This window comes from Microcebus murinus, chromosome 17 (genome assembly GCF_040939455.1).
Source record: "Microcebus murinus isolate Inina chromosome 17, M.murinus_Inina_mat1.0, whole genome shotgun sequence".
In the NCBI taxonomy this organism is placed as follows: domain Eukaryota; kingdom Metazoa; phylum Chordata; class Mammalia; order Primates; family Cheirogaleidae; genus Microcebus; species Microcebus murinus.
This window is the reverse complement of record NC_134120.1, coordinates 42,082,625-42,101,094: the sequence shown is the minus strand read 5'-3', so window position 1 is coordinate 42,101,094 and position 18,470 is coordinate 42,082,625. Positions and strand designations below refer to the sequence as shown.

General features: G+C 44.9%; 1 protein-coding gene across 3 annotated transcripts in view; it reads right to left on the bottom strand.

Annotated features, from left to right (window-relative positions):
* Positions 1-18,470, bottom strand: part of KCTD1 (potassium channel tetramerization domain containing 1) — a 189,689-nt gene that overhangs the window by 10,526 nt on the left and 160,693 nt on the right. For all 3 annotated transcript variants that reach the window (XM_012740435.3, XM_012740436.3, XM_012740434.3), the window contains exon 3: positions 15,969-16,113. In XM_012740435.3, coding sequence (XP_012595889.1) covers positions 15,969-16,113 — 145 coding nt within the window. The remainder of the gene's footprint in view (positions 1-15,968; positions 16,114-18,470) is intronic.

The window sequence follows — 18,470 nt, the reverse complement described above, 5'->3', positions numbered from 1 at the left end:
TATCAACTTAATTGTTCTAATTCTGCCCTCTGGGGTTTCAGTGATTTTAATCTCTCATTGACACATTAACCCTTCAAACATTTAAGGACAACTGTTTTGTCTTAATATTTTTCAAGCTGAAAAATACCCAGTCTCTTCAGCTCTTTCCCATTTGTTATAACTCTGAGGTGTTTTTCAACGCCCCTTGTGTACTTGACTTTGTCAACATGCTTCCTTCCTACAACCTAAACCAGAAGGGAACCTGACACTTGAGACTCGATCTAGTGAGTGCCTCGCACCACCTCTGTTTGGCCAGACGCTAACGACTATTAAGGCAGCCTGTATTAGTTTCCTGTTGCTGCTGTAACAATTTCCACAAATTTAGTGGCTTAAAAAACTACACAGATTTATCCTCTTGCAGTTCTGGTCACAGGAGAAAGTCCAAAGTCTAAAATGGGTCACCGAGGCTGTGTTTAATCTGGAGGCTCTGGGGGAGGAAGAACCCACTTCCTCGCCTTCCCCAGCTTCCAGCGGCTGCCCACAGTCCTTGGACCCTGGCCTTGCGTCATTCCTATTTCTGCTTCCGTTGTCACATTGCCTTCCCTCACCTCCCCCAGCCCGCCTCTCCCTTTCACTTTTAAGGAGCCTCGCCATTACCCAGAGCACGCCCAGAAATTCCAGGATAATCTCTCCATCTCAAGATCCTTAACTTCATTACATCTGCAAAGTCCCTTCTGCCACATAAGGTGACATATTCATCGCTTCCAGGAATTAGGACGCGGACATCTTTGCGGGGGCATTATTCTGCCTATCGCACAGGGTAGGCCATGTTATCCTTCTTAGCAGTTCACGTTTTGCTTATAATGAAATCCCTACACCTTTTTCATAAGAGTAGCCATGAGCTAGGTCTTTCTCTTTCTTTTTTTTTTTTTTTTGAGATAGGATCTTGCTCTGTTGCCCAGGCTAGAGTGCAGTGGTGTCATCACAGCTCACTGCAACCTCAACCTCCTGGGCTCAAGCGATCCTCCTGCCTCAGCCTCCGGAGTAGTGAGAACTATAGGGAGGCACCACCATGCCCGGCTAATTTTTGTATTTTTTTGTAGAGATGGGGTTTCACTCCTGCTTAGGCTGGTCGCGAAGCCATCTTTTGACCTTGGCCTCCCAGAGTGCTAGAATTCCAGGTGTGGACCACTGCTCCCAGCCAGAGCTAGGCCTTTCTCATTCAGCATTTGTGAAAAGTTTTAAATCCTTTTTTATTTGTCCCCCGTTAACTTTCACACTGTCGGTTCTGGATCTGTTCCAACTTATCTGAAAAAACTGGATTCTCTCATTCAATGCTCTAGGTCTCCCTCTCATTTCTGTGTCACTTTGAACTGGCTGTTCTGTTTCTATATGTGAATCATTTCTTAAAGTACCGAGAGGACATGGCTATGCCTGGCCCTTTGTTCAGGTTGATGATCAGATAGGGAATCAAGACTCTGATTCTGGCCATTCAAGCAGTTATAAAACCTGTAATTCTAAGACCATCCTGCTCATGACTGTGGCACTTGCTAGGTGTCTTGTTGAAATACTGTGCCACGAATTTGGGCTGCAGTTCTGGGAAGGCCCCAAGCCTCTCTCCTGCCCAGGGATTCTCCTTAACTGTTTAGGGCTCCGTGTCCTTATCTGTAAAATGAGGGAAATGAATTATACTGAAGTTGCTTCCAGCCCTAATGTTCTATGAGTTCACGTCCATGGCGAAGCCCTGATCTACCATTTTGTCCGTTATAACCCAAAGGGAATGAGGCCACCAGGACTTGGGGTTGGAAGTCCCCCCTACGCTGACTCTGAATCCTCATCATCTGTTCTTCCTCTGAGTTCACAAACCACGTGTTTGATAATCCACCCTGAAGTCTGGCCATGGGTGGACAGAGCGCCTCCCAATGTAATGTTGCTCAAATTCATCGTTATCCGCTCTTGGAAAATTCGGGAAACAACGGCCCTTTTTAGACTTCCGGATCTCAAGGATCTTGCTGGGGTTTTTTTTAAGTGAAGGTTTAGAAGGGCTCCCTGAAGGCCACCTGGGAATGGGCTTAGCCTTGAACTGCTTTAAGCTGCCAGGTGTTCTTCTACTCTCTCTTGACTATTCCGGCTCCGTTTTCTCCTTTCCCGTGCTGTTCCCCCCAGCTTCCAGGGGAGAGCTGCTGTCCGTGCTGGGGGGAGCAGACGGCACAGGACAGCTGAGCACACGTGGGTGTCACTTGGCCAAAGGCTGCCCAAGCTGACTTGCCCCTAAGCATCGTCTGGCCCGAGAATGGAAAAGGTCCTTCTCATTGTGTTGCCATTTTCTGCACGGTTAGGCTCACGCCGGCCATTCGTTTTCTTGGCAGGACCCGTTATGACTGCCTTGCTACATTTCCTAACACCCCCGTCCAGCCTCGGCTCATCAGCAAACTCCCAAGCCCTCAGCCCCGTAGGCTGCTTTCTCTAGACGCCTCCTTTCCTTCCTTAAGCAGGATCATTTAATTTTATTATCTAAATCCCATGTTTTTTAAAGTTTAGCCTGTTTCCTTTTCGAATCTCTGGCCTTCTGCTCATTTCCTTCAGGTCTCTCAATTTTCTGAAGTTTTTCCTGAGTCCTCGGTTCTGGTCTGACAATGTCTTTTCTTTGGCTTTTACAAAGCCCAGATGATGCGGGCTCTTGTTTTCGGGGTACGTGGTGGAAACAGGCAGGAGTTTATGGGGGAGCAGCAGGCTTGACCCCAGCTCCTCTGCAGGAAAGCAATCCAGAGCACCCACTTTTCATCCCTTCTGAGTCATGCGCTCTTGGCAAAGCAGCTCAAGAATGTTCCAGAAGCCGTCACTGATCTCCCTGCTCCTACGTCCACTTTGTCTACTCTGACTGAGAAAGTGACTTCCGCATTTCTGGCTTAGCCCCATAACCAGTTAAAGGGAAACTGGTTACAGACCTACTATCTGTCTAAATGATTTTAAAATCCTAGAATACATGTTTTTAAAATAATTTTTTTTTGAGATTTACAATGATTTTTTTTTTTTTTGAGACAGAGTCTCGCTTTATTGCCCAGGCTAGAGTGAGTGCCGTGGCATCAGCCTGGCTCACAGCAACCTCAAACTCCTGGGCTCAAGCAATCCTCCTGCCTCAGCCTCCCGAGTAGCTGGGACTACAGGCATGCACCACCATGCCCGGCTAATTTTTTTCTATATATATTAGTTGGCCAATTAATTTCTTTCTATTTATAGTAGAGACGGGGTCTCACTCTTGCTCAGGTTGGTTTCGAACTCCTGACCTCGAGCAATCCGCCTGCCTCAGCCTCCCAGAGTGCTAGGATTACAGGCGTGAGCCACGGCGCCCAGCCCGACAATGATTTTTTTTGAGACGGAAAATTGAAGATCTCATTTTAAAGATGAGCTTCCCTAGGACCCTGAAGACAGGCATGCGGACAGAGAAGGTAAATGTGGTTGGACTCCAAAACGCAAACACGTTGAAAACTTATATCTTGGTTAAATAGTTGGAATTCAGAACATATTTTCTCTAGAGGGAGGAAAATGATATATGTAGGGTACCGGTTTCCTACTGCTGCTGTAAGAAATTACCACAAACTTGGTGGCTTAAAACAACACACATTTATTTTCATACAGTTCTTGAGGTCAGAAGTCTGAAATGGATCTCGCTGGCATGAGATCCAGGCGTTGGCGGGGCCGCCTTCCCTCTGCAGCCTCTAGGGACAGATCCTTGGCTTTTGCCTTCCAGAGGCTGCCGGAGTCCCTTGGCTCGTGGCCAGCAATCACATCACTTCCTTCCACACTTCGCCGTCTCTGACTCCCACCCTCCTCTTATAAGGACCCTGTGATTACATAGCACCCCCCCGGATTGCCCAGGATAATCTCCCCATCTCAAGACCCTTAACTTAATCACACCCTGCAAAGTCCCTTTTTGCCATAAAAGGCAACATATTCGCACGACCTGGGGATTGGGACTTGGGGGCCGGCACTAGGGCTGACTGCTCACAGCTTACTGTCCCATGAAACAGCTCAAAGGCTTGTTGAACTCCTGTTGTACCTCAGGCTTCACAGAGTAGCTGACAGGTCCTTACACTCAAAGGGCAGCGCAACCACTCAGCCCTTCATTTAAAAATCTGTTTATGCGGCAGATGCCACAGGAGGCGCTGCGGGCACAGAGGACTTTCCTCTGGGGGTGGGGGCGCCCCCAGGACCTCCCAGGAGCCCCGGCAGCAGCTCTTCTCTTGCCCACGCTGGGGACAGCAGGACCCTGCTCTTGGGCCCCTCGGACAGTGTGTGGTCCCCAGTAGGCAGGGGACCTCGGTATCAGGGGTACCACCAGCAAAGCAGGGGTCCTGAGAAAGTGAGAGGATTTTATATTTTACATTTCCAAGATAGCATCTGCGCAGTAGTCATCCCGAGAAAAGACAGATCTCTGCAGGACTGACTTTCCTTTTATTTTATTTTATTTATTTATTTTTGAGACCGAGTCTTGCTTTGTTGCCCAGGCTAGAGTGAGTGCCGTGGCGTCAGCCTCAAACTCCTGGGCTCAAGCGATCCTCCTGCCTCAGCCTCCCAGGTAGCTGGGACTACAGGCATGCGCCACCATGCCCAGCTAATTTTTTCTATATGTATTAGTTGGCCAATTAATTTCTTTCTATTTATAGTAGAGATGGGGTCTCGCTCTTGTTCAGGCTAGTTTCGAACTCCTGACCTTGAGCAATCCACCTGCCTCGGCCTCCCAGAGAGCTGGGATTGCAGGTGTGAGCCACCGCGCCCGGCCTTCCTTTGATTTTAAAGACTTACTTATCTGTTTATTTAGGTGGGGAGGTGGGATGACCACCACAGTTTTTCCAGTGTTTGAGGCCTCTAAAGCTGTTAACTGCCCTGGCCTGTAATGCTTCTTTGGGCTGTCGTTCTTTCTTTTCTTCAAAGCCTGGAGAGACCTGCCTACTTGCTCCTTTTCGCCTGCTGCCATTTGATACTCCTTGTCAGGAGGTCCCCTCCCCTGCCCAGGGGCCCTGGCTTCCAGCTTCTCCCAACTACACTTGTTTTTCTGGGACAAGGATGCCCAGCCTAAGATTGATCCTGATGGCTACTAAAGGAAACGAGAGCAGCAGCAAAGTGTCCCTTCTGGGCCCTGCCGCCGGCTGCACTCCCCATCCTGCAGATAGCATATAGGAAGACTCGAGCACACACAGGCGACAATGTCAGGGTGCCCATGGCAGGACCGAAGGCGGATCCATCTGTGTTCTGAAGCAACACCTGGGCTCGCCAAGTCATATGGACACTGCGCTATGGGGCCAGGCCTGATGTTGAGGCTGTGGTGACAGCAGGGGCCAGGGAGGTGACAGTGAGATGCTCTGGGCTGGAGCTGGTGCCCCGTGCTCCTTCCAGTGCTGCCATTCTCGGGGAGAAATGTCCTCAGGAGGAGGGAAGTGGGCACCGGCAACAGTGCCAGGCAGCAACAGTGTCTGGACCGGGGAGGACAATCCTAGGCGACAGTGGCTGAGACCATGGGCTGGGGGCATGTCCTGAGTGGGCACCCCTGTAGGTACCAGAGAATAAACTCCTCAGGGCCTACCCAGCTCGCCACTCTGCCTTCTCTGAGAAAGTTCTGCCCACAGGAGCGAGTGTATGGAAGCCGCGCTCCTGTGTGGCCACCGCTGATTGGCTAAAGAGCAGGCATCAGAGGCAGATGAGCCAATCAGATGGTGTCTCTGCAGGACCAAGCAAGGGGAGAGGGGCCCTGGGCATGGCTGGGGCAGAGCCACGTGAGTGACAACTCCTGCAGCTGAGGCCTCAGGGCTGTGCCAGTGTTTCCACCCCAGAGAGAAGCTTCCACCAATCCTGTGAGATAAACTAGCAACCACTTCCCATAAACACTCCCTTTCTTTTTTCCTTAAGCTAGACTACTGGTTCTCAAGTGGCAGTGATTTTGACACTAGCGGGCACTTAGCTGTGTCTGGAGACATTCTTGGCAAAAGAGGTGCTGCTGGCATTTAACGGGCAGAGGCCAGGGCTGCTGCTGAAGGCCCTGCATTGAACAGGACAGCCGCCACCACCACCACCACCACCACCACCATGAAGAATCACTTGGCCCAAAATGCTCATAGTGCCAAGACTGAGCAACTCTGAGCTTGACAGAGATAGTTTTCGTTGCAGCCTAGGGAACATGCAACCCAGGCTGATGGGATGGTCAGTCTTAATATCATTCATGGTGGTTCAACCACATAATGTTTGCTAACGTGATGTAATCGTAAGTATACAACGTCACTGGAGGTGTATTCTCTCTAAACGGTCTAACTTAAACCCATCAGGATTTTAGATACAGTTTATAGGAAATCAGGGAATAGATTAATGAGTTATCTCCTTTTTTTCTTTTCTTTTCTTTTTTGAGACAAGGTCTTGCTCTGTTGTTCAGGCTGGAGTACAGTGGTGCAATCATAGCTCACTGCAGCCTCAAATTCCTGGGCTCACACGATCCTCCTGCCTCAACCTCCCAAGTAACTAGGACTACAGGTGCACATTGCCATACTCAGCTAATTTGAGTGAAACTACATATGACAAGACAATGAGACAAATATAGATGGTGGAACATTTTATAGGACAACTGGCCTGGTCTTTTCAGCAAGTCAGTAACATATAAGAAGGAACCATGCCAGATAATAAAAGGCTTAAAAGACATAACCTAATTCAATATGTGGTCAGACCCTGTCTTGGAAAAACTACCTGTAAAGAACATTTTGAGGTCAAGCAGGGAAATTTGAATATGGTTGTGGTATTACAGGAATTAACCTTTTGTAAAACAGAAAGGTAGAGATTATTGTCCAACTTAAGCAACTTAAGAAAAAGATCTGGAAGGCCACTGTTTAGATTTTTTTTGGGGGGGTTGTTCATATTTTCAATTTTTCTACAATGTACATATACTTCTATGATATTAAAACTTTATTATAGGCCGGGCGCTGTGGCTCACGCCTGTAATCCTAGCTCTTGGGAGGCCGAGGCGGGCGGATTGCTCAAGGTCAGGAGTTCGAAACCAGCCTGAGCAAGAGCGAGACCCCGTCTCTACTATAAATAGAAAGAAATTAATTGGCCAACTGATATATATATAAAAAATTAGCCGGGCATGGTGGCACATGCCTGTAGTCCCAGCTACCCGGGAGGCTGAGGCAGAAGGATCACTCGAGCCCAGGAGTTTGAGGTTGCTGTGAGCTAGGCTGACGCCACGGCACTCACTCTAGCCTGGGCAACAAAGCGAGACTCTGTCTCAAAAAAAAAAAAAAAAAAAAACACTTTATTATAAATAACCAATAGGCTTTTAAACATATCCAGGGATAGGTAAGCTGGGGGCTGCCTGCTAGCAAATTTGTCTCTGTCTAGGAATGGTGGCCATTCAAACAAAGACCACAAAAGATGTTAGCAACATGGGGACACTCACCAAAGATGTTAAAAATCAAAGCTAGAGAGAGAGACAGAGAGAGAGACATGGGGGCTGGGGGGGAGAGATTGAGAGAGAGAGAGAGAGAGAGAGAGAGAGAAAGAGAGAGAGAGAGATTTTTATGGTTCCCTATTAAAAAAAAAAGAGACCAAAGTTCTAGACTCCTGGTGTACTGGGAATTTCAACTGTGTGTGCGTGTGTACATGTGTGTGTGTGTTCACGTGCAGGGAATAAAGCAACAATGAACAAGTCAGTATAATTGGGGGAGGGAAAAGCTAAAGGAAGAGGGACAATTAAATCCACAATGAAACACTGCAGAGAAGTTCTGCAATCACTTATCCAGAGAACAGATTCCAGCAGCTTTCAGTGGGAACCAGGGCACAAGCAGCTGCCAACTTAAATGCTGTTCTGAAATATGAAATTATCTAAATGTTTAAATGGGTATCTAGCTCAGACGGCACATTTGTGGAATGAGATTTAAGGGATGTAGGATGCTGTGATTTCAAGATTTCATGCACTTGCTCACCCGCATTAACTGGCTAGAGAGAGAAGCGGGCAATCAGTAAACAATCTCCCTGGCACACCCAGTAAAAGAGATTCTCTTCACACGCAAAAAGCCGTGTCCCTTTTCCAGGGTCAGGAGAAAACCTCTGACAAAGAAGCAAGCAGCTACAGTACTGCTCAGGACATGCAGACCGAAGCTCCCCTGTGTGCCTGTATTTGGGATTCGCATAAACGGAACAGCTGCAGTTGGTGCAATTCTATCCTCTGCCACAAGAGTGGAATGACCACTCAGCTTCCAGTCACTTCTGCTGCCCCTCCCAGGCTCCAGAACACCCTGTACTGTAATTTATGGCCTGTCACCCAGAGGTTCTGCGGGAAGGGTTTCAAGGCTCTGGCATACGTGAGTTTCATTTGACATGCTTTTGTTTTTTTTCCCCAAGCGTGGGCTACAGCTAAATCCTTAGCCAATTAAAGGGTGTGCTCTGTATTTAGAATTGATGAATAGCAGGTCTCTGAGGGCTCTGGGAAGATGTGCAGAAGAAATGTCCCATTCCTACGCAGAAGTGACTGAGTCCTCAAGTGACGGTCCTAAGGAATTGGCCACCACTGAGCTCCCCGCGGAAGTTTTTCCCTCCCCAGCATCTAACCTGAATGGTCTTGGAGGAAAAATAATGCCTGCCGTGTAGGTTTATGTGCAGAGAGTTAAACCAAAGTATGTGCTTACAATACCTAGCTCAGTTTGTGGAACATATTGTAACTAAAAATGAACGGCTATTATCCCAATTTATTCTTTTGTGATTCCCTGGACTTTGCATCCCTTTTAATGATGGGAATTATAAATTAATATATTACCCTGACAAGTAGCATAGGATGATGATATTGTATATATGCCTGTTTTCTTTTTTCTATTTAATCCTATATGATTTTAAAGAGAAGTACATGCCTATTTATATTTAGCTTCTGGCCTCCTGTAGCTCTTTTGACCCTTTTCTGTTGTATTTAAATTAATTAATGCCAAGCAATAATGGTGTGCCCAGCACACAATGTCCTCTAGAAAAACATAAAAATGTCCCTGCCTGCAAGAACCTTACAATGTAGCAAGGAAGTCAAGCTATCTACACAAAATACCTGGAGTCTAAATACAAGAAAGTATATGACCAGGTTTTAGTTTATCTGCTATGAACCAGAGTCAGGTTTGAATGCAATTCACTCCATTCGTGTATTTATCTCTCCCTGCATTCATTCACCTGCCACAGATATCTATATGCTTCATATGTGGCAGGTGCTGAGCTCGAGTGACGGAAACTGCCAGCTTCCCCAACAGCTATTCCCAACCTCTCTCCCTTGCTCATTTCTCTTCCTACAGAGGCTGAAAAAGAGAAGAAAAATCACTTTCTTGGCTTTCTTTGAAGGGAGGGGAGGCTCAGTTCTGGCCAATGAATGAGGAAGGGAAAGTCTTCCAGAGGATCTTCTGACAGACACAGAGTCCTGTGAGTTAAGAAAGCCTTTTGCCAGTCAGACGAGGTGGCTCACGCCTGTAACCCTAGAACTCTGGGAGGCTGAGGCGGGAGGATCGCTCAAGGTCAGGAGTTCGAGACCAGCCTGAGCAAGAGCGAGACCCCGTCTCTACTAAAAATAGAAAGAAATTAATTGGCCAACTAAAAATATATAGAAAAAATTAGCCGGGTATGGTGGTGCATGCCTGTAGTCCCAGCTACTCAGGAGGCTGAGGCAGGAGGATCGTTTGAGCCCAGGAGTTTGAGGTTGCTGTGAGCTAGGCTGACGCCACGGCACTCTAGCTTGGGCAACAGAGTGAGACTTTGTCTCAAAGAAAAAAAACAAAACAAAACTTTTTGCATTTTTTTTCCTGCCTTGAATGAGGATGTGATGGCTGGAATCATGGCTGTCACCTTGTGACCCTGAGGTGACAGCTATGAGGCCAGAGTGCCAACACTGAGGATGGCAAAACAAAAAGTCAGAAACAGTCCTGGTCCTCGCTAACATCACCGAGTGGACTCCTCTGCCCACAGCCGAGGGCCTCTGCCTTCTCGTGCGAGAAAGACAAACCTCCATTAGTTGAAGCCTCTGTTCACTGGCTGTTCTGACTCCTGTAGCTGCAAGCTCTCCTCACTTACAGCTGGGTATATGGTGCTGAACCACAGAGACAGACGGTGACAAACGTACTGTGACCACGGAGAATCGGGGTACGGGCAAACCTACGCTAGGCTAGGCTGGGCAGGCTTGCTGGGGACGTGGTCAATTGGATGAGCCCTGGATGTAAACAAAGGCTGGGGGAGAGCAGAGAGGAGGCGGCACAGATGCACAGTAGGGGCTGCTCTCAGGGGGCAAGAGGACCTGAGAAGTCCGGTAGGGCAAGAGCTGGTGGGGCCGGCAGGGGCCAGAGTGTTCCGGGCCGTGTAGACTCTGACAAGGATGCAGGGCTTTGCTCCAGGGGAAGTCTCTGCAGGGTTTCCAGCAGGAGCAAGTCATGATACATTATCGTTTTTGGACACTGTCACCTGATCAGGGATGGGGTGGGAGAGGGGAAAGTGGGTCTGGCTATCAAAGGGCAACGGGGGCAGGGAGGCATCCTTGATCTGGAACTGTCCCGTACTTGACCGCATCAATGCCAATATCCTGGTTGTGACGTGACGTTATGCTACAATTTTGTAGGATATTGTTGGGAAGACATGGGCAACCCAGGATCTCTCTGTTATTTCTTACAGCTGTATGCAAATCTATAATGATGTTCAAAAAAAAAGCTTAATTTAAAAAAAACGTCTCGTCCGGGTACGGTGGCTCATGCCTGTAATCCTAGCACTCTGGGAGGCCGAGGCGGGAGGATTGCTCGAGGTCAGGAGTTCAAAACCAGCCTGAGCAAGAGCGAGACCCCGTCTCTACTATAAATAGAAAGAAATTAATTGGCCAACTAATATATATAGAAAAAAATCAGCCGGGCATGGTGGCGCATGCCTGTAGTCCCAGCTACTCGGGAGGCTGAGGAAGGAGGATCGCTTGAGCCCAGGAGTTTGAGGTTGCTGTGAGCTAGGCTGACATCATAGCACTCACTCTAGCCTGGGCAACAAAGTGAGACTCTGTCTCCAAAAAAAAAAAAAAAACGTCTCTTGGCCAAGTGAGGTGGCTCATGCATGTAATCCCAGCACTTTGGGAAGCCAAGGCGGGAAGACTGCTTGAGGCCAGGAGTTCAAGACCAGCCTGAGCAAGAGCGAGAGCTGTCCCCCGCAAAAATGGAAAAATTATTCCGGCATGGTGGCACATGCCTGTAGTCCCAGCTACTCAGGAGGCTGAAGCAGGAGAACAGCTTGAGCCTAGGAGCTGGGGGTTGCAGTGAGCTGTGATCACACCACCGCACCCTAATCGGGGCATCAGAGTGATACCCTGTCACACAACACACACACACACACACACACACACACACACACACGTCTTCTGGTTTTAATGCTGGGAGTGGGTTAAAAAGGGGTGAGGGTGGGAGACATGAGAACAGTTACGGGGCCATTCCAAGTAGTGAGAGAGCTACTGGGCCTTGGGCTAGGAAGGTGGGACAAACAGTGATCGATTCAAGAAGCATCCAGGAGGTAAAATGACAGACACACTGACCGACATGTGAGTCAAAGAAGAGGCAAAAGTCCGGAAGGACCCAGGTTCTGAGCAAGTAGGTGGATTTGGGCATCTTTTACTGCGGTCGGACACAAAGGAAGAGGAGCAGGTTCTGAGTGTGGCGCAGGCAGCAGGGCAGACAGGGCGAGACAGGCAGGCAGGGTGAGCTCACTTGGGGGCAGCTTGAATGTGATGAGCCAATTAGCCACCCAGGCAGAGATTCTGAGTGGGCATTTGGAAATGCAATCCTTTAAAAATGAAGTGATTTCAGTATTGCACTAACTAAACCTTTTTCTGATGAAGTCCAGGTCATATTAATACATAACTTAGCAAAAAACATAATGAAATCCTATGGCTGTTTTCCTTACTAACATATACATCTAAGCCGTGATAATTCGAATTCTCTTTTGACAACTTTATTTCACAAAGTTTGTTTTATTTTTATTATTATTATTTTTTTGAGACAGAGTCTCACTTTGTTGCCCAGGCTAAAGTGAGTGCTGTGGCGTCAGCCTAGCTCACAGCAACCTCAAACTCCTGGACTCAAGGGATCCTACTGCCTCAGCCTCCCAAGTAGCTGGGACTACAGGCATGTGCCACCATGCCCGGCTAATTTTTTGTATGTATATTTTTAGTTGGTCGATTAATTTCTTTCTATTTTTAGTAGAGACGGGGGTGGGGGGGTGTCTTGCTCTTGCTCAGGCTGGTTTCGAACTCCTGACCTTGAGTGATCCACCTGCCTCGGCCTCCCAGAGTGCCAGGATTACAGGCATGAGCCACCAGGCCAGCCTAGTTTTATTTTAATTACCTAAGTAATATACAAATGTGTACTCATTGTTAAAAAAAATAGTAATAATAAAATTTCAACTCGAATATATAGAACTAAAAGTGAAAAATCCTCACCCCTTTCCCAATTCTACTGCCTTCCCTTTAGGAAAATATGGGAGTAAGAAATCTCAGCCCCCTCTCCCCACCCAGCCCCAGCAATCACACTTTCGCCCCTCCCCCTCTAGGAGCTCCCTTGCTCTCCCACATGGGCGAGTCCAGCTCTGACTAGGGGGCACCTGACATTGGTGGCATCAGGGTGGACTAGTGACTGGTCACTGCTGGAGTCTGTGGCTCAAGTGTGGACTCAGCCCTTTCCCCATCTCCTTGTGGGGCTCTGTCCCACCTGCAGCTGGTGTGGGTAGAGGGTCTGCTCTCTTTAACCATGCAACCTGTCAAAAGGACTCAGGGCTGCGGTTTAACCCGGTCAGCTCCCTCTGCAGTCGTGTCTCAGTTCAGACTGCAGGCTGGAGGTAGAGACCTCACTTCAGCCCTGGGCCTGCAGCGGTGTTCTCTAATCTGGCTGTAATATAAAATCCTTACTCAAATTAATAAAGTGGGATGAAGAAAAATGCAGAAAAGAGATTCAAAAGTTGGCATGCAAAGAAAAAAAACAGCACAGCGAAAATTGCCCTCGGAAATCCTCTGGGAAGACACCGTATTAGAAATAGCTTCTCGCTATGCTTCCCTTCCTGAGCTGGAAGAGACCTTCACTGATGGAGCTGCTGACCTGCACTTAGAAGCCACGTTCACAAACCAAGGTCATGTGTCTTCAGACCCTGGAATCGGCTCAGCGAGGTGAGATGCACACCTGAGAGAGACCCTGGCAGCTGCCCCTGGCTGGGAGCAGAGCTTCCAGAGAGCTCCAGCACCTTCCCCAGGCTCATTCCAGGGCTGCAGCTATTTCTCTCTCTCTCTTTTCCTTGCCAAATGCATATAGTTGTTTTCATGTCAGACAAATGTGCACATGATGCAACTCTTCTGTACTCCCTTTTCCACTGGCTAATAATCCTTGGCACACGCCCCATTGTTCAAAATCCTGAAGGAAAGTATGGATAAGAGGCCCTGAACCCCTTATTAATTTCAGCTCTACTCTTCTAGATCTTTTCCTATGCATTTATATATGCACATATACATGATTTTTCACCATAATTAGGAACATACCATATATACAATTCTGCAACTTAGTATTTTCAAAAAATAAAATTTTAGTGATTTCCCCCCATCAATAGATATAAACCTACCACAATCCTAAACTATTCCATAGTATGGATATTCTATAATATGGTAACCATCTGCCATTGTTGAACTTTCTCTTTTAGTTGTGTCCAGTTTTCACTATTATAAACATGACTACAATAAATGCTTGACATACATATACCTCTACATATTCATGCGAATATTTCTAGAAGGTAAATTAATGCATATATGAGTGCTAGATCAAAGAGTATGCACATTTGAAATTTTAATAGCTACTGCTGAAGTGCCCTCCAAAAATGTTTATGATTTTTTTTTTTTTTTTTTTTTGAGACAGAGTCTCACTTTGTTGTCCAGGCTAGAGTGAGTGCCGTGGCGTCAGCCTAGCTCACAGCAACCTCAAACTCCTGGGCTCAAGCGATCCTCCTGCCTCAGCCTCCCGAGTAGCTGGGACTACAGGCATGCGCCACCATGCCCGGCTAATTTTTTATATATATATCAGTTGGCCAATTAATTTCTTTCTATTTATAGTAGAGACGGGGTCTCGCTCTTGCTCAGGCTGGTTTTGAACTCCTGACCTTGAGCAATCCGCCCGCCTCGGCCTCCCAAGAGCTAGGATTACAGGCGTGAGCCACAGCGCCCGGCCTAATGTTTATGATTTTCACTCCCAACCACGCCGTGTATTCCGCAACACTGTATATTATCAATCTTTTTAATTTTTGCCAATCTAATGGATAAAAAGGAGTATCTCATTTTGGTTTTGTTTCTTTGGTACTAGAGGGATGGAATGTCTTTTCAAATGTTTTTGGCAATTTCTATTTTTCACTTTTGGAAAATTTTGTTTTACAGCTATAAATGTCTTCCACTGACTTGTTGGTATGTTTCTTATAGACATTTAGGAGCTCTTTTAAGGTGGATATTAGTCTTTTGTTACAAATATTTCTTCTAGTCTGATACTTCCCTTTTATTTGTATATTATATCTTTAATTCAACCATTTTTTTTTTAAAAAAGGATGCTTTCTGGGTAATGAGTCATGCTTTGATAAGCCCTTTCTGCCTCAAAATTATACTTTTAGAAATTGCTTTGCACTTTTTCTAATACTTTTATAGCTGTAGTTTTTAATGTTTATTTCTGGAATTTTTTGTCAATTTACGATGTGAGATAGAGCTCTGGCTTTACAATTTCCCCAGATGTCTCAGTGCCAGTTATTAACCTTCCTTTCTCTTCCTACTGATCTGAAATGCCACCTTTATAACATACACAGTTCCTATGTGCACAGGCATCTGTCTCTGGCCCCTATTCTGCATTGACCTGTTTGTATGTTTCAGCGCCGGCAGAGCTATACTTACTCACTACAGCTCTGTGGTACATTTTGATGGTGGTAGAGAACATCCACCATCGCCCACCTTTACTACCACTACTATGACCCGCAATCATTTTTTTAGTTATTCTTTTTTTTCCTCCTACACAAACTTTACACATGGGTCAACTTTCATTTTGAAAAAAAACCTGTTACTTAAATGGGTTTGCACTGAATGTGCAGAGTAATTTGACACCCTCACAATCCTGAGGCTTCCCATTCAGGAACACAAAATGCGCCTTTATTTATCCAACCCTTCTTTTATACTTGCACTTGGAGATTTGTGGTTTTCTTAATCAGGTTTTGCATATTTTTTGTTGGTTTTAGTCCTAGGTGTTATAATCTCTGCTGTGGTATATTTTTCTATTATATCTTATGATTGGCTCTTGTTATTCTATACAAAAGCTATTGAGCATAATGTACTGATCCTGAATTTAGCTGCCTTAATGAGTTCTTTATTAGTTCTAAGAGTATTTAGTTGATTCTTTACAGTCTTCTATTTGGAGAAACAGTATTAGCTGCAAAAAAATTACATTTTCATATATTCCCTTTTAATATTAACACTTTCTGTTTGTTCTCCTTGTCTAACTCCATTGCCAAGAGTTACCAGTGCAAGCTGGGACTGTCACAGTGTGACACTCCTTCCTAACTTTAAAAGGAGCAATTCTAAAATTTTACTGATCATGTTTGCTGTAGACTTCTGGGAGAAAAAGTTTTCATTAAACTAAGGAGGTTTTCTCTGATTCTCTAGCTCTCTAAGACTTATCAGAAATGAGCTTTGAATTTGATCAACTTCTTTTCAATTTGTTCAAATGAATTGTAACTGAATTCTTTAAATAAAAAGCAATCGTCTTTGGTCATATAGAAGTTTAATGACCATACCCTCTATATTTCATGAAGACAAAATAACCAAGTCAAAGAGACCTCTGGTACCACTAGCGTTGGTATATGTTAAAAACGTAGAACCAGAAATACTATTTGGAGCACATCAAAACAGATCACATATTTATGCTATTGGCAATTTAATGTGGATCCCTCACCTTGAAATCATCAGGAATGAGGAGTTTTGATGTTCGTAGAAAATTCAAGATATATCTGAACATCTGTCCATCTCTGTCAATGAAATAGTGCTGTTTGAGACTGTCCAAAACAATGGGTTCTGTACCATCAAAAAGTCTTCCGATTCTGTGATAGGAAAGAGGGAACAGTGAAGACAATTAGATCAATTGTTTGGCCACTAAGACTAAGAGCTACAGTTTTGTGTCTCTGACAAGGTAGCACTTTCGAAGATGGTAGTCAGGAAAACACCAATTAAGTAGTTATGGATTTTGGAGAAGTGTTGGTCCCTGCTTGATAAATATCTCAGGACTAGACAATTCAAAATAGTCCCAGGCTTTCAGGTAAATTCTTTTATTCACTGTCTTTCACCTGCAAAGAAAATGTTCCTGACATGATGATCATGGCTAAGTGCTGTCACTGGAATGAAATAGCGTGTCTTTCCCCCTGCGTTACTTAAAACAACCTTCTCTGCTACTTAAAAAATGTTATTTTGCTCCAAAGTGTCTTTTAAACAGATTTTACTAAAACAGCAATTTTGTTTTCAAGAAATCTGTTTTATGACTTTTTCTCACCCATGAATCCCAAACTTTCTAAAAATAAAGCAATGCCTACATGCTCACATCTACATTTAATTATAAAAAAGAATAATTTAAAATATCACTCATCTAGGAGAATATGTTTTCCATTAACTGTATACAGTCCAGTTTCTTAAGTCTCAGCAAAAAGCATTTTTAACAGCCAGGCATTATTACAAAAAAATAAATATTTGGCCATCCTTCCCTTCCCCCCAAAAATACAGTCTAGTTCTGGGATGTGAGTGGCTATGGGTAATTTTTAAAAAGAGGGATCCCTAATGCTTTCCCCACGTTTAGAGTCAATATTTGTGCAGGGTGCTACAGTTAAAGTATTTAGCATCCATCATTTGTCCCACTAAGAAAGGCTAAACCTGGAAGTGTCAGTATACACAGTATTTAGTTAATAGAAAGTGGTCATATCTATACTATAAACAAGCGGAGGGCTGGCTCACGACACATAAACATATCAGAAAATAGAATTTACACACCAGACATCACTTCCTGTACCAAAAGGTGCATTTTACTTTTCACTAACAGCATAGATAGGCAAATGACTCCATTTTTTTTTTTTTTAATGAGAAGCTTTTGCTGATTTCCTGACTAGTCTATCTCTGATCCAGAACATCACTCTGTTGCTTTGAAGATGATTTAGAAAATCACGCATCTTCTAAACTTATATAGAAATGGGACAGGTGTCATAGTAAATCAATAATAATTGCACTGCCTTTAAAATACAACAAATGAGTAGGAAAGCTGCTTCGCTCTCTCCTAAAAAAGAACAGCATGTGAATTTCTGTTAAAGATAATTTATAAAGTCATGTCCTACTGAAAGGTAATCGATGCAAAGAGGAAAGCAGCTAATAGTGGTAGGAGTTATACTCCTAAAACCCAGATTTTTCTGGGCTAGTGTTTTTGTTCAATTTTCCATGAATTGACCGTGATTATTCAGGGTGTGGATTACAACCATCCTGGGATTCCTTCCCTGCATGCCACCTAGTCATTCCTTTCTCATTGACACATTAATCAAATGGTAGGCTCGAAACTAAAATACGCTTAGTCACTTACTTGTGGTGTTTCCAGGACAGCAGGATGGGAAAGCCTGAGACTTGTTTGCCTATTATCAAAACTTTTTACTCTCCACTGTTAATAACATGATAAACTTACAGTTGACAGGGGAAGAAAAGGGAGCTATATTAATTAAGCACTTTCCAAATGCCTCACACTGTCCTCAGCACTTTGTATATGTAACAAAGCCATTATCCTCATTTTAAAGATGAAGAAACAGGCTCCAAGAGATGAGTAACTTGCCCAACTAGTTAAGTAGCATTGGGGGATTTGCGCACAGTCTGGCCGATCCCACAGGGGCCTCCCTAACAACGACTGGAATGAAAAGAATTACCCCTATTGAATGAAAGTTTTTGGTCTAGAGTTTTATTTCTGTCACGTTTGTTGAGCAAGAACTTTACAATGCAATGCGAGCACCTATACTGATTATTCCTGTGGCCTGAAATAAATCAGTATTGATACTCTTAAGTTACTTTAGGAAACAGAGATGGAAAGTTGGTATTTTATTCCTAAATAAATCCTATGCTTTTTATACTTAGATAAATGCTCATTTTCAAGTCTAGTCTTGGAAGTACACTGGCACAGAATGAGTGATTGATAAACCTATACTGAGTGACTGCGTGAAGGAATCAGGAATGAAGAGTGTGGAATGAGGACGAAGCTTGGCCAGTTACTAGCTGGAATCTGGACAAATCAACTTCTCCGTCTCCATTTCTCTTTAAAAATTAAGTATCACACTTTGTTTTGTAAAATAACCCTAACTTTTTCTCAGGCTTGATGAGAACATTTAATGTGGTCCTGGTGAGCTCAAGAAGTGCCCAGCAACAGAAAGTATTCCAAGCT